At 43.6% G+C, this 20,429-nt stretch overlaps 1 protein-coding gene across 8 annotated transcripts in view; it reads right to left on the bottom strand.

The window, feature by feature from the left end:
* GRIA4 (glutamate ionotropic receptor AMPA type subunit 4) overlaps positions 1-20,429 on the bottom strand; it is a 446,709-nt gene that overhangs the window by 317,737 nt on the left and 108,543 nt on the right. For all 8 annotated transcript variants that reach the window (XR_013224091.1, XM_077298517.1, XM_077298518.1 and 5 more), the window contains exon 3: positions 9,841-10,080. Coding sequence is in view for 7 of the 8 variants with exons in the window: in XM_077298517.1 (XP_077154632.1) it covers positions 9,841-10,080 (240 nt within the window). In the remaining variant the exon portion in view is untranslated. The remainder of the gene's footprint in view (positions 1-9,840; positions 10,081-20,429) is intronic.

The following is a 20,429-nucleotide window of genomic DNA, read 5'->3' as shown; positions in this document are numbered from 1 at the left end:
TTCCACTAGCGCTTGTAAGCACTGAACTGAAGCTGGCAGGATCACTGGAGGGCTCTGTTAGCTCCTGATCCGTGCCACCTTTCTCCTTGGATGGTGCAGAGGCACATCTGCCACACATATGAGCATTGGAGGGTGCACAGTTTGGGCCAGCGGCTCAATGATACAGCTGGCCAGGACCATCAATCATGTAGTAATGCACCAAGCTCATCAAGCGGGAAAATGGGAGGCTGGTTAGTGGTGCGCTCACGCTGAAGATAAAGAGAAGACCTCTTTAAAGAGATTGTCTCCCATAAATGCAATGCATCACCATATGAAGCATGATGTGTGGCCTCTAGTGATGATCGAGCAATGAAAAGCTAGAGTGCTCGGTACGCACATTGGATGCTCGGACGGGCTCGACTCAAGTAGTGGATATGAAACTCGAGCATTTTTCCGGAGGAAAGTCTCTCTCTCTCTCTGTCCCAGGAGATCTACAGTCCCCAAAGACTCCGGCTGACAGAGGAGGCCCTGTGATTTCAACAGGGAAATACCATGTTTCAGTGTGGTGCATAGCTCAGGTGATTCAAATAAGGGGACCTGAGAATTCGAGCACCACACGATACTTGGTACTGCTTGATACTCGATCGAGCACCCCAATGCACGACCGAACAATTTCAAGAACCCCGATGCACGATCGAGCAATGCTGAGCACCCCAATGCATGGCTGAGCAATGCCGAGCACCCCGATGCATGATTGAGCAATGCCGAGCACCCCGATGTGCGAACGAGCAATGCCGAGCACCCGATGCGCAATCGAGCAATGCTGAGCACCTCGATGTGTGATCAAGCAATGCCGAGCACCCCGATGTGCGATCATGCAATGCCGAGCACCCCGACGCACGATCGAGCAATGCCGAGCACCCCAATGCATGACCGAGCACCTCGATGTGTGATCAAGCAATGCTGAGCACCCCGATGTGCAAAAGAGCAATGCCGAGCTCCCCGATGTGTGATCGAGCAATGCCGAGCACCCCGATGTGCGAACGAGCAATGCCGAGCACCCCGATGCATGATCGAGCAATGCCGAGCACCCCGATGTGCGATCGTGCAATGCCGAGCACCCCGATGTGCGATCGTGCAATGCCGAGCACCCTGATGTGCGAACAAGCAATGCTGAGCACCCCGATGCGCAATCGAGCAATGCCGAGCACCCCGATGTGCGATCGTGCAATGCTGAGCACCCTGATGTGTGATCGAGCAATGCCGAGCACCTGATGCGCGATCGAGCAATGCAGACCACACCGATGTGTGATGGAGCAATGCCGAGCACCTGATGCGCGATCGAGCAATGCAGACCACCCCGATGTGTGATTGAGCAATGCCAAGCACGCAGATGTGCGAACGAGCAATGCAGACCACCCTGATGTGTGATCGAGCAATGCCGAGCACCTGATGCGCGATCGAGCAATGCAGACCACCCCGATGTGTGATCGAGCAATGCCGAGCACCCTGATGCGCGATCGAGCAATGCCGAGCACCCCAATGCATGATCGAGCAATGCCGAGCACCCAGATGCGTGATCGAGCAATGCTGAGCACCCCGATGTGCAAAAGAGCAATGCCGAGCACCCCGATGTGTGATCGAGCAATGCCGAGCACCCCGATGGGCGAACGAGCAATGCTGAGCACCCGATGCGCGATCGAGCAATGCCAAGCACCCCGATGTGCGAACGAGCAATGCCAAGCACCCCGATGCATGATCAAGCAACGCCGAGCACCCCGATGTGCGAAAGAGCAATGCTGAGTACCTGATGCACGATCGAGCAAACCTGAGCACCCTAAAGCTCGATCAAGCAATGCCGAGCACACAGCCCCATTACTAGTAGCCATGTATGAAAACGGAGACATAAGGAAGTTCAGTAGGGCCTATAGACTCCTATGGGGGCCATAATATTAATCCAAAAAGGTTGTACTTAACCAGAAAAAGTCTGTGAGCATTTGCCGAATGTAGAGCGTAACACTTTGCACAGTCGTTATTACTATATTACGAGTTTATTACATTTTTAATAAAACTCTGCTTTATTAGTGCATATATCCACTTCCAATCTGTGCATATTAGATTAATAGAATGGATTTGGCGCTCAGCGTTTAATTAACCAGAGCATTTCCCATGAATGATGCTTATTAAACACAGACAACATAACCATCAGATATCATACTGCAAATACACAGTCTATAAAAAGTTACCGCTGGCGATCATTGATCTTACAAAAGCGTGAGATTCAATACACGGATGTAGCGGAGATGAATTTGTTATTTTTTCAGGGTGACAAGCTGCTGTATTATGGAAATGCACTGATAACACCATTTATTAATATGCCCTTAAAGGGTCAGCTAAAATGGTGAAAATTCAGCCAAATTTGCATTATAAGTTTGGTGTAATTGGCTAGGCACAATTCCTTTTCTTATGCCATCTTGGCTTAGGTGGAGTTATATTGAGAGTTCGCATTTCAAAATTTGGTATATTTTTTTACCCTTTTTTAAAAAAGAACATTCCCATAAATTTAAGTGATGGTATATCGCTAGAATATGTCATCGGTTGTGACATACTTGGCAACATTTTCAGCTAGTCCTCTGGGAGAAAGTAACCGCTAAAAATGTTTTCCGTGTGATCCGTGTGGGGCTATGCCCCCATTAAGCCTCAACCACATCCCCTGTTAAACTAGGGCCCAGGGCTTTGGAGTCAGTACGTCAAACCACTGATTCCGACTGACTCCGACTCCGACGTTTATAGGACATTTCAGAACTTTCCCAAAGTATTATGAAAAAAATATTCAGCACATCCTGCCTTGTACTACTGTACCCAATGTATTATATATTTTAGGAGTCGAAGTCAAACAATTTTATAAGGATCCCCAACTCCGACTCCACCAAAATGGACACTTACTCCACCAAAATGGACGTGGACTCCACAACCTGCAAGGGCCACATGATTTTTTTTTCCGGCATCCGAGAAAAACAGTCCAATTATGCTAATTAGACTCTGATCAGAGTAGAGTCCGAATTTCTCAGAGGTGGAGAGAAAAAAATACAAGTTTCTCCACCTTCTCCATGCAGTCAGTCCGTGAAGATCAAGAGCGGTCCGATTTTTTTCACAATGCCATAAACTTGAATGGGCGAATGCCATCTTATTCTTGGAGGTAAATCATGCATGCTGTGGTTTTTTTCCTTGGATCACTCAGTCCGAGGAAAAAATTGGACATGTGCACTGCCTCACAGAATAACATTAGTCCGAGAGCTATCCATCAAAACCATGGCTAGCACTCATCCGATTTACACGCTCATCTGCACGAGCCCTTAGGCTCAGTTCGGTAAATGCCAAAGACAACACCTAAGCATCCCAAATCTGTTTTTTAAGGGGGCTTTGGCAAGACCAGGGAGATTAATCAACTTATCCAGTAATCTGGTAGGTTTGCCCTTTTTCTTGGAAAACTCCATTGACCCTTAAACTGACGGGACCTGGCACTGGATTTTTATGCATAGTAAATGGGACAGTGTGCAGGCAAAAACAGCGAAGGGTATCTATTGGTAGATCAGCCCTGTAACTGCTTCATTCTGATGATCATTAGGGTCCCAGTGGTAGGATCCCATCAGATTACAAATTTATAAGCATAAACCATTAAAAAAGCACTCCTCCTCCTCCTATCTTTTTTTTTATCCTTTTAATATAGTGCAGTCATCCTATTATGCAGCACTGTGAACTTACAATTTTTCATTTTGCCTTTCTACCAGCTAATTCTTCTCTTTTCCATTAGGTCTATGACATCACATAATTATAAACTCACTTGTTGAATCCTTCTAAGCTCTATGTAGAAACAGGAGGTCAATTTTCCCTGCACAAGTCATTAGTCACTGCAAAAGTCAATGGCAGGGGGGAGGCGGGAGCAGCTGGGTCAGAAGGTGAAGAGGAGAATGAGAAATGCAGGGACAAGCATCTCTCATTATATATAGAACAGAGAAAAGAGAATAATTAACTGGGTAGAAAGGCAAAATGAGCAATTGTAAGTACACAGCCATATATAATAAAAATGACTTTGATGGGAGGAGGGCTTCTTTAAAGGGACTGTCTGGTACTTTATATTGACAAACTATCTTTAGGCTCAGTCATAAATGTCTGATGGGTGAGGATGTGACACCCGGCACTGACGCCGATCAGCTGTTCTAGGTGGCGATTGTGCTCAGTTGTAGAGCGGAACAGCACAGCGCCATTAACTGCATAGTGGCCACAGTGGGGTACTGCAGATCCACACCTATTCATGCCCACCAATCTGATATTAATGACCTTTCCTAACTACATACAATCAATATACAATACCGGAAAATCCCTTTAACCCTATTAGACACAAAAAGTGTCTAAAACACACGATACATTTGAGAGGAGACAGGCACATTGGAGAAATTTGACAAAATCGTGTCCCATTGTGTTCCTTAGACTATTAATTTAGAGTTTTGCAAATGGTAAAGATATTACTTGGAATAAACCTCCAACGCATAAGTATATTATAGACGTAGTAATCGTTCTTCTCCAGAGTCGTCCTAAATTCATACACATGAACACGGAACTTCGGAAAATCAAAGGGATAACATTAGAATAGGAGCAATTTGTGGGGTTATTAGAGGAGAATTGGTCCCATGGGTGGCGACGAACCTGCCGATGTAATACACAACCTTCAATCTAATGCTCCTGCTCCATATTACAGCGGTAATCCTTGCAGCCGTTTATAAGGAGCCAATATTCCTATAATTCAATGTTATTTCAGGGAATTACAAAACGCGGCCTAAACTGCTTCCCTATAATTGATCGGAGAAGCATCGAGCTTCATTGCAATGTCTTACGGGGAACGTCAATGCCCCCGGCAGCTTCATAACCTCCAGATATATTACCAGGGAAAAACAGGTTTTAAAGAATCCTACTCATTAGGAACATGGCAGGGCAGACACAAACACTTAGTTATTTATGCAAATTAGTTCTCCTTCTTTTTCCCTCTTGAGAATGGTCTGCACACAAGTCATTAGAAGCGATACCCCCAGAATCTCACTTATCTGCTCAAACCTGGTGCCACCTAACATACACAGTGTATAACAATGTTCATGTTCCTTCATTGAGCTGAGCAATGGTGGTCATTTATGCTCGGTGACTCTCCCCACTGCCGGGTCTCTCCATAGTGATCCTCTGATCACTGCAGAAGACCCCATAGGCATGACTTCCTGCCCGATTGTGTGGGGAAAAGCAGAACCTGTGCAGTAGCACTGTAGTAAAGCTGACAAGACTCCTTGTTCAGGGAAGTAATAAAGGACTTTACTAACAGCTGCCAGAGGGAGTAGGATACTGATTCCAGGGGCAGACAAATACACTGCTCAAAAAAATAAAGAGAACACTTAAACAACAGAATATAACTCCAAGTAAATCAAACTTCTGTGAAATGAAACTGTCCACTTAGGAAGCAACACTGACATTCAATTTCACATGCTGTTGTGCAAATGGAATAGACAACAGATGGAAATTATTGGCAATTACCCAGACCCCCTCAATAAAGGAGTGGATCTGCAGGTGGGGACCACAGACCACATCTCAGTACCAATGCTTTCTGGCTGATGTTTTGGTCACTTTTGAATGCTGGTTGTGCTTTCACACTCGTGGTAGCATGAGACGGACTCTACAACCCATGCAAGTGGCTCAGGTAGTGCAGCTCATCCAGGATGGCACATCAATGCGAGCTGTGGCAATAAGGTTTGCTGTGTCTGTCAGTGTAGTGTCCAGAGGCTGAAGGCGCTACCAGGAGATAGGCCAGTACACCAGGAGATGTGGAGAGGGCCATAGGAGGGCAACAACCCAACAGCAGGACCGCTAGCTCAGCCTTTGTGCAAGGAGGAACAGGAGGAGCACTGCCAAAGCCCTGCAAAATGACCTCCAGCAGGCCACAAATGTGCATGTTTCTGCACAAATGGTTAGAAACCGACTCCATGAGGATGGTCTGAGTGCCTTACGTCCACAGATGGGGGTTGTGCTCACAGCCCAATACCGTGCAGGATGCTTGGCATTTGCCACAGAACACCAGGATTGGCAAATTCACCACTGGCGCCCTGTGCTCTTCACAGATGAAAGCAGGTTCACACTGAGCACATGTGACAGACGTGACAGAGTCTGGAGACGCCGTGGAGAGTGATCTGCTGCCTGCAACATCCTTCAGCATGACCGGTTTGGCAGTGGGTCAGTAATGGTGTGGGATGGCATTTCTTCGAGGGCCGCACAGCCCTCCATGTGCTCGCCAGAGGTAGCCTGACTGCCATTAGGTACTGAGATCCTCAGACCCCTTGTGAGACCATATGTTGGTGCGGTTGGCCCTGGGTTCCTCCTAATGCAGGACAATGCCAGACCTCATGTGGCTTGAGTGTGTCAGCAGTTCCTGCAAGATGAAGGCTCTGAAGCTATGGACTGGCCCGCCCGTTTCCCAGACCTGATTCCGATTGAACACATCTGGGACATCATGTCTCGCACCATCTAACAATGTCACGTTGCACCACAGACTGTCCAGGAGTTGGAGGATGCTTTAGTCCAGGTCTGGGAGGAGATCCCCCAGGAGACCATCCACCTTCTCATCAGGAGCATGCCCAGGCGTTGTAGGGAGGTCATACAGGCATGTGGAGGCCACACACACTACTGAGCATCTTTTCCTTGTCATGAGGCATTTCCACTGAAGTTGGATCAGCCTGTAATTTGATTTTCCATTTTGATTTTGAGTATCATTCCAAATCCAGACCTCCATGGGATATTCATTTTGATTTACATTGATAATTGTTATGTTTTATTGTTCTGAACACATTCCACTATGCAATGAATAAAAATTTGCAACTGGAATATTTCATTGAGAGATATCTAGGATGTGGTATTTTCGTGTTCCCTTTATTTTTTTGAGCAGTGTATTATCAGCTGCCAGAGGGAGAAGGATACTGATTCCAGGGGCTGACATATCATTGGTGCAACGTGTGCAGCTGCACAGTGACCCAAGAGGTAATGGGGCCCATTTCCACCTCCAAAACAGGTAGAATTATGCATTATGATCAATTATTGGACTGTAAAAGGCCCATGTATTGTTCTTGCACGGGGACTTCTCCTCTCTGCATCCACCAGTGACTGATTCTATCCAAACAACAGCAAACACAGACTAGCAGAAACACCAAGACGGGCAAACAAGGGGGTAAAAAGTAATACAAAATATTTATTTTATGCAAATTATAATGGGAATAAAAAGAATAGTGAAAGAAAATCTGTCACTAGGTTTTTGGTGCGACATCTAATGCAGAAACCCTGATTCCAGCAGTGTGGCACTTACTGGGCTGTTGCTGCAGTTTGGATAAAATCATTGTTTTCTCTCCTTCAAATCTATCAGCTTTCTGAGCTGTGTATAACCCCGCCCACAGCACCGATTGGCAGCTTTCTGTGAACACTGCGCATTGTCAGAAAGCTGCCAATCAGTGTTGGGGGCTGGGTTATACAGATAGAGTTGTCCAAGTAGTAAGCGCAAACACTGGTCACGTCTGACCTAGTCTCAGGTCCTCTTTAAGAAAGGGATGTCCAAGTAATAAGAGCAAACACTGGTCACATCTGACCTAGTCTCAGGTCCTCTTTAAGAAAGGGATGTCCAAGTAATAAGAGCAAACACTGGTCACATCTGACCTAGTCTCAGGTTCTCTTTAACAAAGGGTTGTCCAATTAGCAAGAGCAAAAACAGGTATCATCTGACCTAGTCTCAGGTCCTCTTTAACAAAGGGTTAATCAAGTAGTAAGAGCAAAAATTTGTCACATCTGACCTAGTCTCAGGTCCTCTTCAAGAAAGGGATGTCCAAGTAATAAGAGCAAAAACTGGTTATGTCTGACCTAGTTTCAGGTCAGACATATTTCAGGCTAATATGTCTATATTTATAATGGTCTTTAGCAAAGGGGGGTTTACCATTGGGTAATAATGCAAATCAGTCTAAAGTCACGCCCCAGAGGATCCTGTGAGCCACGCACAAAAGTAAAAAATAGAACTATATAAAAAGCCCCATATCTATAGAACCATATGGCAGAGTTAAAAAAATGGAATATTCGGAGAAGCAGTGGAAATAAAATAAGAGCAAAAACTCTTCATATCTGATTTAGTCTCAGGTCCTTTTTAAGAAAGGGTTGTCCAAGTAATAAGAGCAAAAACTGTTCACGTTTTACCTAGTCTCAGGTCCTCTTTAAGATAGAGTTGTCCAAGTAGTAAGCGCAAACACTGGTCACGTCTGACCTAGTCTCAGGTCCTCTTTAACAAAGGGATGTCCAAGTAGTAAGCGCAAACACTGGTCACATCTGACCTAGTCTCAGGTTCTCTTTAAGAAAGGGATGTCCAAGTAATAAGAGCAAACACTGGTCACATCTGACCTAGTCTCAGGTTCTCTTTAACAAAGGGTTGTCCAATTAGCAAGAGCAAAAACAGGTATCATCTGACCTAGTCTCAGGTCCTCTTTAACAAAGGGTTAATCAAGTAGTAAGAGCAAAAATTTGTCACATCTGACCTAGTCTCAGGTCCTCTTCAAGAAAGGGATGTCCAAGTAATAAGAGCAAAAACTGGTTATGTCTGACCTAGTTTCAGGTCAGACATATTTCAGGCTAATATGTCTATTATTATAATGGTCTTTAGCAAAGGGGGGGTTTACCATTGGGTAATAATGCAAATCAGTCTAAAGTCACACCCCAGAGGATCCTGTGAGCCACACACAAAAGTAAAAAATAGAACTATATAAAAAGCCCCATATCTATGGAACCATATGGCAGAGTTTAAAAAATGGAATATTCTGAGAAGCAGTGAAAATAAAATAAGAGCAAAAACTGTTCATATCTGATTTAGTCTCAGGTCCTTTTTAAGAAAGGGTTGTCCAAGTAATAAGAGCAAAAACTGTTCACGTTTTACCTAGTCTCAGGTCCTCTTTAAGATAGAGTTGTCCAAGTAGTAAGCGCAAACACTGATCACGTCTGACCTAGTCTCACAGTCCTCTTTAACAAAGGGTTGTGCAAGTAGTAAGCGCAAACACTGATCACGTCTGACCTAGTCTCAGGTCCTCTTTAACAAAGGGTTGTACAAGTAGTAAGCGCAAACACTGGTCACGTCTGACCTAGTCTCAGGTCCTCTTTAACAAAGGGATGTCCAATAATCAAGAGCAAAAACAGGTCACATTTAACCTAGTCTCAGGTCTTAACAAAGGGTTAAGCAAGTAGTAAGAGCAAAAACTGGTCACGTCTGACCTAGTCTCAGGTCCTCTTTAAGATAGAGTTGTCCAAGTAATAAGAGCAAACACTGGTCACGTCTGACCTACTCTCAGGTCCTCTGTAACAAAGGGTTGTCCATTTAGCAAGAGCAAAAACAGGTTACATCTGACCTAGTCTCAGGTCTTCTTTAACAAAGGGTTAAGCAAGTAGTAAGAGCAAAATCTTGTCACGTCTGACCTAGTCTCAGGTCCTCTTTAAGAGAGGGTTGCCCAAGTAATAAGAGCAAAAACTGTTCACGTCTGACCTAGTCTCAGGTCCTCCTTAACAAAGGGTTGTCCAAGTAATAAGATCAAACACTGGACACGTCTGACCTAGTCTCAGGTCCTATATAACAAAGGGTTGTCCAAATAGCAAGAGAAAAAAATGGTCACCTCTGACCTAGTCTCAGGTCCTCTTTAAGAAAGAGATGTCCAAGTAATAAGAGCAAAAACTGATCATGTCTATTAGAAAAATGATTCCGAATGAAACATGAGGCTCAGCTAATATTGTAAAATACAGAACTTCACTTACCCCGGTCTGTGTCGTAAAGAAATACATAGTGATTCCAACCATAGTGATCCAGCAAACTTAACAGCGCTCCTCGTAACGATGGCCGCAGTTGTAGAACAAACTGGCTTTCTCCCTCGGTTGGGAAGCTGGGTGTGATGAGGGAGATGTGCAAAGCACTGCAGAACGAGGTCAAGGTGTGGACTGATCTCTTGTCATACAGTCCAAAGATGGCAAACACTCCTCTGGAATACTGGGAGCAAACTGGAAGGAAGGAGACATAGAAAGAACAATTAGACAACGGATAAAAATACCGACTGCACGGAACACAACGGGGAAAATGTATCAAAGTTGTTTAAAGAGAAACTTTTGAAAATAATTGAAGCAATCTGATTGGTTGCTTTTTAAAAAAATACCTTCAAATGAAACAAATAAAAGAACTGATACAAGTGTGAACATTGCCTTACGCACTCGTATCCCCATTCAGTACCGTCTGACATATTATGAATCCATTAGTATATTCACATCTACAACAACTGTAAAAAGTCTCATGCCCACAATTAAAGGGTTGTCTAGGGTTAGTAAAACGTGACCGCTTTCTTTCAGAAACAGCGCCACTCCTAACCACGGATTGCATTTGGTATTGCAACTAACCCCTATGGAAATACATTTAGTTGCAATATCATGTGTTGTGCATCAAAGTAAGCAGCCGTGTTGTTCTAATACCGGAAAACCCCTTTAAAGCACGATTTAACACCAAACTACCATTAAACATGTGAGGTAACCCAATGGAATATGCCACATCTTTTACCCTGAGAATTCAAGTAAAGGCCATTTAGTGTCTAGATATGAAATCAAACGCATATGTTGGGACGGTTTGAGCCCATACTGTAAGTCTGGAAAAGGTGCTATGTTCTCATGTTAGAGTGTCAAAGACAGTTTTTTAATACAAATGAAAAGAATTATTTTTCACACAATCACATAATGAGACAAATGGATCTTGGTGGTACTGTCACTTTAAAGGGAAGCCATCATCAGAAAGTGACCTATTGCTTAAATCAGGCGTTTGTGTTAATTTTTTTTTTTTTTTTATGTTTTTTCAATTTTTTTTCAAATCGCACTCTGTATTAATAATAATATTAATAATAATATTCATTTTTATATAGTGCCAACATATTCCGCAGCGTTTTACAGTTTGCACACATTATCATCGCTGTCCCCATCGGAGCTCACAATCTAGATTCCCTATCAGTATGTCTTTGGAGTGTGGGAGGAAACCGGAGAACCCGGAAGAAACCCACGCAAACACAGGGTGAACATACAAACTCCTTGCAGATGTTGTCTTTGGTGGGATTTGAACCCAGGACCCCATCACTGAGCCACTGTGTCACCCTAAATATAAAAATAAAAATGAGAACTCTTGCAATTTTCACATCGGCCACTGGGGCTAGTTCTAGACTCTAATTTCCTGTTGTTTCAGGAAATCCACATGTATATTAGCATCAGGCTCATATGTCTATATTTATAACTGACCCAAAATCAGGGGAGCCATGTCATCTGCTGGTGTAGGTCCACAGTGTTTTATCAAGACCAAAGTCAGCGTATTGGAGGTGGAAAGTTCATTCTCCAGCAGGACTTGGCACCTGTCCACACTGACAAAAGTACCAATACCTGGTTTATAAACAACAGCATCACTGGGCTTCATTGGCAGCAAACTCGCCTGACCTTAACCTCATACCCCATAGAGGAAAATGAGAGACACCAGACCCAACAATGCAGACGAGCTGAAGGCTGCTATCAAAGCAACCTGGGCTTCCATAACACCTCAGCAGTGCCACAGGCTGATCGCCTCCATGCCACGCCGCATTGATGCAGTAATTGATGCAAAAGGCGCCCCGACCAAGTATTGAGTGCATTTACTGAATATACATTTCAGTAGGCCAACATTTCGTATTTTAAAATCATTTTTTCAAACTGGTGTTATAAAGTATTCTAATTTACTGAGATAATGACTTTTGAGTTTTCATTGGCTGTAAGCCATAATCATCAACATTAACAGAAATAAACACTTGAAATACTGTAGATCACTCTGTGTGCAATGACCCTATAGAATATATGAGGTTCACTTTTTGTATTGAAGAACTGAAATAAATAAACTTTTTGAGGATATTCTAATTTAGTGAGAAGCACTTGTATATACGATATATATATATATATATATATATATATATACAGTATATACTATTTATATACTATATAATTGTCTAAGGGTCACTTCTGTCTTTCTGTCTGTCACGGAAATCCCAAGTCGCTGATTGGTCACGGCAAAACAGCCACGACCAATCAGCGACGGGCACAGTCCGGCGGCAAAATGGCTGCTCCTTAAATGCTTCGCCTGGATCCGGGGCCAATGGAAGGTGAGTATATAACTATTTTTTATTTTTATTCTTTTTTTTTAACAGGGATATGGTGCCCACACTGCTATATACTACGTGGCTATGTTATATACTACGTGGGTTGTGCAATATACTACGTGGACTGTGCAATATACTACGTGGCTGTGCAATATACTACGTGGGCTGTGCAATATACTACGTGGGCTGTGCAATATACTATGTAAGCTGTGCAATATACTACGTGGGCTGTGCAATATACTACGTGGGCTGTGCAATATACTATGTGGGCTATGCAATATACTACGTGGCTGTGCAATATACTACGTGGGCTGTGCAATATACTACGAGGGCTGTGCAATATACTATGTGGCTGTGCAATATACTATGTGGCTGTGCAATATACTACGTGGGCTGTGCAATATAATACATGGACTGTGCAATATACTACGTGGGCTGTGCAATATACTACGTGGGCTGTGCAATACAGTATACTACGTGGCTGTGCAATATACTACGTGGCTGTGCAATATACTACGTGGGCTGTGCAATATACTATGTGGGCTGTGCAATATACTATGTGGGCTGTGCAATATACTACGTGGCTGTGCAATATACTACGTGGGCTGTGCAATATACTACGTGGACTGTGCAATATACTACATGGCTGTGCAATATACTACGTGGGCTGTGCAATATACTACGTGGGCTGTACAACATACTACGTGGGCTGTACAACATACTACGTGGGCTGTGCAATATATTACGTGGCTGTGCAATATACTACGTGGCTGTGCTATATACTACGTGGGCTGTGCTATATACTATGTGGCTGTGTTATACACTACATGGGCTGTTATATACTACGTGGGCTGAGCTATATACTACGTGGGCTGTGTTATACACTATGTGGGCTGTTATATACAACGTGGGCTGTGTTATACACTACGTGGGCTGTGTCATACACTACGTGGGCTGTGTCATACACTACGTGGGCTGTGTTATATACTGCGTGCGTGGGCTGTTATATACTACGTGAGCTGTGTTATATGCTACATGGGCTGTTATAAACTACATGGCTGTGTTATATACTATGTGGGGAGTTAAACACTCCATGGGCTGTGCTATATACTCCGTGGGCTGTGCTATATACTACGTGGCTGTGCTATATACTACATGGCTGTGCTATATACTACGTGGCTGTGCTATTTACTACGTGGGCTGTTATATACTATGTGGCTGTGCTATATACTATGTGGCCAGCCGCGAACAATCAGCGACCAGCGCAGTCCGGCCGCGAATTGGCACAGGATTTGAACCACGCTTTGCTAATTGGTTGCGGCCGGCCGAATCCTGTGTATTCAATGTATTATTCTAAAATCTTCATAAATAAACTACATACATATTCTAGAATACCCGATGCGTTAGAATCGGGCTACCATCTAGTATATATATATTTGTTCAGAATTTATCTTTAGAATTTCTTTTTTAGCAAAACTACAAAAAAACAACATTGTCTGTATATTATCACTATTCCAGCCGCTTGTCTCGCTCTTTATTTCCAACTCCAGAAACATAGTTTTGCGTCCCTCTCCTGAGAAGTGATAGATATTGTGAAGTTGTAGGACACGCAGGTAATAACACATAATTCTAGCTGCCAGTAATACGGTACACGGAGGATGTGGCTTTTTCTTTTCAGAGTGTTATATTCATAAATCATAAAACATTAAAGAATTGGATAACCACCAGCTGGGATGTAAAATACCAGCGTCTATCTTAGTTTAATTAGGCAGGAATACATTTGTGTTAGATATTCCAATTAAACAGGAACTCCATAAATTATTGCTGTTTAATAAATAAAATATTTGCTCACAGCTCCAATGTAAAATCCTACATCAAAACTACGAGAAATATAAAACACAATATACAGGCTTACTACAGTATATACACTTCTTGTCGATGTGCTCTTCTGCTAAATGGGTTCTCCTATCTGGACAAAACCATCTCCAAGTTGGGGCTACACAGTGATTCTGACCATTACACAGGTCGTGCAGCCAAAGGTTACTATGTGCAATATTACGAGGGCGAGTCCAAAAATTATGGATGGAGAGGTCAAGTGGTATACACCAGGGGGCGAGGAGCCAGATGGTGTACACTGAGGCGAGGGTCCAGATGTTATACACTGAAAACGATGAGGCCAGAGATTACTCTGGGGGCAAGAGGCCAAATGTTATACACTGGGTGGCAAGTGGCCAGAAGTTATACACTGGAGGTGATGGGGCTGGATTTTGTACAACAGGGGTGAGGGACAGGGCCGGCGTCAGCAAAATGGGCCCTAGCGAGATGGGGGGGCCCATTTTGATAAGTGTGACCAACTTTTTACTATTGATGCTGCCTATGCAGCATCAATAGTAAAAAGATGTAATGTTAAAAATAATAACAATAAAAAAAATTGTGATATTCTCCCCTTCCGGCAGCCCCCGCAGCCTTTCCGATGCTTGCGATGCTCCCGGCAGTGCCTGTTCCCAGTAATGCCTTGCGAAATGACCCCAGATTATGAGACCACTACGTCATTACAGGTTATTGTTGCAAGGCTACGTGGCTGTGCTATATGCTACATGGCTGTGTTATATACTACAAGGGTTGTGTTATATGCTACGTGGCTGTGCTATATGCTACATGGCTGTGCTATATGCTACGTGGGCTGTGCTATATGCTATGTGGATGTGTTATACACTATGTGGCTGTGTTATATACTATGTGGGCTGTGTTATATACTATGTGGGCTGTGTTATATACTATGTGGCTGTGCTATATACTATGTGGCTGTGCTATATACTACATGTCTGGTGTTATATACTACGTGGCTGTGCTATATACTACGTGGGTGTTGTCATATACTACGTGGCTGTGCTATATACTACGTGGCTGTGCTATATACTACATGTCTGGTGTTATATACTACGTGGCTGTGCTATATACTACGTGGGTGTTGTCATATACTACGTGGCTGTGCTATATACTACGTGGCTGTGCTATATGCTACGTGGATGGTGTTATATACTACTTGGCTGTGCTACATACTATGTGGGTGTTGTTATATACTACGTGGCTGTGCTATATGCTACGTGGATGGTGTTATATACTACTTGGCTGTGCTACATACTATGTGGGTGTTGTTATATACTACGTGGCTGTGCTATATACTACGTGGCTGTGCTATATTCTACCCATTTTGCACTTTTACAAATGTTCTACGTTAATACTTTCTAATGTTTACTTTAAAAAGTTTTTCATTAAAAATTTGTCTGCAGTTTTTTCTTTGCAGCAAGTTTAGCTAACAATAAAATGCCTACTGGTAACTGAGGAAGAGGGGGTAGGTCAAAAAAATTGGCATATAAGGGGTTGACTTATATAAAGCCCCTCTGCTGTATGGTATTGTAGAATTTACAATAGCTATCACTCATGTAAGAAGTGAAATCTGACATTGTACTCTACCTCTATTTCTCTGCTGTATCTGTGCATCATGAATCATGGTATGTGTTAAAGGGGGGCCCACTGAGACTCTTTCGCCCGGGGCCTTCAAAAACCTGGAGCCGACCCTGGTGAGGGGCCAGATGTTATACACTGGAGGCGATGGGACCGGATGTTATACACGGGGGCGAAGGGCCAGATGTTATACACCAGGGGAAAATGGGACTGAATGAAAAACCTGAATTCACTGATTAATGTGTGTGTCCCAATACTTTTTGACCATATAATGTACGTAATTATATCTATCAAATATGTATCTACCTATATATCTTATTCTATCTATTATCTATATATCATCTATTATCTATCTATCTATTATCTATCATCTATCTATTATTTATCTATCTATCTATCTATCTATTATCTATCTACCTATTATCTATCTATTATCTATCATCTATCTCATTCCTTCTATCTATCTATCTATCTATCTATTATCTATCTATTATCTATCTATCTATCTATCTATCTATCTATCTATCTATCTATCTATCTCTTAGAATGTGGTAAACATGTTTTGCTTTTTGCCAGTTGTTTCAGTGTAACAAGTAGAATTGGGTAAATATTTGCTTCTTTCTCTTTTGTTGTTACGTCTGGTTTTGATAAATAATTCCTTTATAAGATCCATCCACAAATACAAAGACTTTCAAGAAATCTTCCTTCGCTTTATCTTCCCGCTATCTAGAAATTCTGTGACACCTGCAACCTACCACCAAATTACTGGCTGGTGCTTATCTGTCAAGTCTCCCCTTTGACAGTGACTTGGGAATCACTAAAAATGTATCGCTGTCTCCTTCTCCTCCGGAGTAACATAGCTAACAGCAGGTGTGCTTTCTCCCGAATGTTGAGAAATATGTCGATTTAAGGTTGTAATTTATTAATGCCATGTGCATCCTGCAGGGCAGCCGTTTACGGTTTTGTCAGATCGTCTTTGAATAAAAATCAACTTTCTGTCTATAAAAAATGATAATATTCTCAGGCATTTTATAGTATAGTATATTTTTATAGCGTAAGAAACTTCTAGGTTAGAGGTTAGCAACAGAAAATTTCAGTATCCAAGTAAAATGCAATGTGGCTCCGAAAAATCTAACAGAGCGTCTACTAAATGGTACTTGTGGGCAATGTGAATATTGTTCTGAAAGTAATGTCTATGTGATATCTCTATATTATATCCTTAGGTACAACTTATTTTATCTTATTACATCCATGAAGGGCTTAGACTTTTTTTTTTAACAGATACAGAGTTCCATGAGATGAGAGTAAATGAAAATGCCCACAATATCGTGACTGCGCTATGTTTTTCTTTCTTAAAGAAAAGTACCCACTTGGGTAAGACTGTGGTGGCCATGGTCAGGAAAGTGTCTAGGCATTTCAACTGTTCTCACGTGGCAAATGCTTTGAAAAATAAGAATGGTCTGTGTTATGGTTCTCAATGGCAAGAGAACATAGCCCAGCAAACATAAGAACTAGCTCTTGGAAGGATGGAAACTTAAACTGACCATGAACTAAACCTGCCGCACAACTAATAGTAGCCGGGTAGCGTTGCCTGCGTTTTATCCCTAGACGCCCAGCGCCGGCCGGAGGACTAACTAATCCTGGCAGAGGAAAATATAGTCCTGGCTCACCTCTAGAGAAATTTCCCCGAAAGGCAGACAGAGGCCCCCACAAATATTGGCGGTGATTTTAGATGAAATGACAAACGTAGTATGAAAATAGGTTTAGCAAAATTGAGGTCCGCTTACTAGATAGCAGGAAGACAGAAAGGGCACTTTCATGGTCAGCTGAAAACCCTATCAAAACACCATCCTGAAATTACTTTAAGACTCTAGTATTAACTCATAACATCAGAGTGGCAATTTCAGATCACAAGAGCTTTCCAGACACAGAAACGAAACTACAGCTGTGAACTGGAACAAAATGCAAAAACAAACAAGGACTAAAGTCCAACTTAGCTGGGAGTTGTCTAGCAGCAGGAACATGCACAGAAAGGCTTCTGATTACAATGTTGACCGGCATGGAAGTGACAGAGGAGCAAGGCTAAATAGCGACTCCCACATCCTGATGGAAACAGGTGAACAGAGAGGATGATGCACACCAGTTCAATTCCACCAGTGGCCACAGGGGGAGCCCAAAATCCAATTTCACAACAGTACCCCCCCCTCAAGGAGGGGGCACCGAACCCTCACCAGAACCACCAGGGCGATCAGGATGAGCCCTATGAAAGGCACGGACCAAATCGGAGGCATGAACATCAGAGGCAGTCACCCAAGAATTATCCTCCTGACCGTATCCCTTCCATTTGACCAGATACTGGAGTTTCCGTCTGGAAACACGGGAGTCCAAGATTTTTTCCACAACGTACTCCAACTCGCCCTCAACCAACACCGGAGCAGGAGGCTCAACGGAAGGCACAACCGGTACCTCATACCTGCGCAATAATGACCGATGAAAAACATTATGAATAGAAAAAGATGCAGGGAGGTCCAAACGGAAGGACACAGGGTTAAGAATCTCCAATATCTTGTACGGGCCGATGAACCGAGGCTTAAACTTGGGAGAAGAAACCCTCATAGGGACAAAACGAGAAGACAACCACACCAAGTCCCCAACACAAAGCCGAGGACCAACCCGACGCCGGCGGTTGGCAAAAAGCTGAGTCTTCTCCTGGGACAACTTCAAATTGTCCACTACCTGCCCTCAAATCTGATGCAACCTCTCCACCACAGCATCCACTCCAGGACAATCCGAAGATTCCACCTGACCAGAAGAAAATCGAGGATGAAACCCCGAATTACAGAAAAAGGGAGACACCAAGGTGGCAGAGCTGGCCCGATTATTGAGGGCAAACTCCGCTAAAGGCAAAAAGCAACCCAATCATCCTGATCTGCAGACACAAAACACCTCAAATATGTCTCCAAGGTCTGATTCGTCCGCTCGGTCTGGCCATTAGTCTGAGGATGGAAAGCAGACGAGAAAGACAAATCTATGCCCATCCTAGCACAGAATGCTCGCCAAAATCTAGACACGAATTGGGTACCTCTGTCAGAAACGATATTCTCCGGAATACCATGCAAACGGACCACATTTTGAAAAAACAGAGGAACCAACTCGGAAGAAGAAGGCAACTTAGGCAGGGGAACCAAATGGACCATCTTAGAGAAACGATCACACACCACCCAGATGACAGACATCTTCTGAGAAACAGGAAGATCCGAAATAAAATCCATCGAGATGTGCGTCCAGGGCCTCTTCGGAATAGGCAAGGGCAACAACAATCCACTAGCCCGAGAACAACAAGGCTTGGCCCGAGCGCAAACGTCACAAGACTGCACGAAGCCTCGCACATCTCGAGACAGGGAAGGCCACCAGAAGGACCTTGCCACCAAATCCCTGGTACCAAAGATTCCAGGATGACCTGCCAACGCAGAAGAATGAACCTCAGAAATGACTTTACTGGTCCAATCATCAGGAACAAACAGTCTACCAGGTGGGCAACGATCAGGTCTATCCGCCTGAAACTCCTGCAAGGCCCGCCGCAGGTCTGGAGAAACGGCAGACAATATCACTCCATCCTTAAGGATACCTGTAGGTTCAGAATTACCAGGGGAGTCAGGCTCAAAACTCCTAGAAAGGGCATCCGCCTTAACATTCTTAGAACCCGGGAGGTAGGACACCACAAAATTAAACCGAGAGAAAAACAACGACCAGCGCGCCTGTCTAGGATTCAGGCGTCTGGCGGACTCAAGATAAATTAGATTTTTGTGGTCAGTCAATACCACCACCTGATGTCTAGCCCCCTCAAGCCAATGACGCCACTCCTCAAAAGCCCACTTCATGGCCAAAAGCTCCCGATTCCCAACATCATAATTCCGCTCGGCGGGCGAAAATTTACGCGAGAAAAAAGCACAAGGTCTCATCACGGAGCAATCGGAACTTCTCTGCGACAAAACCGCCCCAGCTCCGATTTCAGAAGCGTCGACCTCAACCTGAAAAGGAAGAGCAACATCAGGCTGACGCAACACAGGGGCGGAAGAAAAGCGGCGCTTAAGCTCCCGAAAGGCCTCCACAGCAGCAGGGGACCAATCAGCAACATCAGCACCCTTCTTAGTCAAATCAGTCAATGGCTTAACAACATCAGAAAAACCAGCAATAAATCGACGATAAAAGTTAGCAAAGCCCAAAAATTTCTGAAGACTCTTAAGAGAAGAGGGTTGCGTCCAATCACAAATAGCCTGAACCTTGACAGGATCCATCTCGATGGAAGAGGGGGAAAAAATATATCCCAAAAAGGAAATCTTTTGAACCCCAAAAACGCACTTAGAACCCTTCACACACAAGGAATTAGACCGCAAAACCTGAAAAACCCTCCTGACCTGCTGGACATGAGAGTCCCAGTCATCCAAAAAAATCAAAATATCATCCAGATACACAATCATAAATTTATCCAAATAATCACGGAAAATGTCATGCATAAAGGACTGAAAGACTGAAGGGGCATTTGAAAGACCAAAAGGCATCACCAAATACTCAAAGTGGCCCTCGGGCGTATTAAATGCGGTTTTCCACTCATCCCCCTGCTTAATTCGCACCAAATTATACGCCCCATGGAGATCTATCTTAGAGAACCACTTGGCCCCCTTTATGCGAGCAAACAAATCAGTCAGCAGTGGCAACGGATATTGATAT

Source organism: Ranitomeya variabilis, chromosome 3 (genome assembly GCF_051348905.1).
Source record: "Ranitomeya variabilis isolate aRanVar5 chromosome 3, aRanVar5.hap1, whole genome shotgun sequence".
NCBI classification, from domain to species: Eukaryota; Metazoa; Chordata; class Amphibia; order Anura; family Dendrobatidae; genus Ranitomeya; species Ranitomeya variabilis.
The sequence above is the reverse complement of the archived record's forward strand: the minus strand, read 5'-3'. Positions and strand labels throughout refer to the sequence as shown.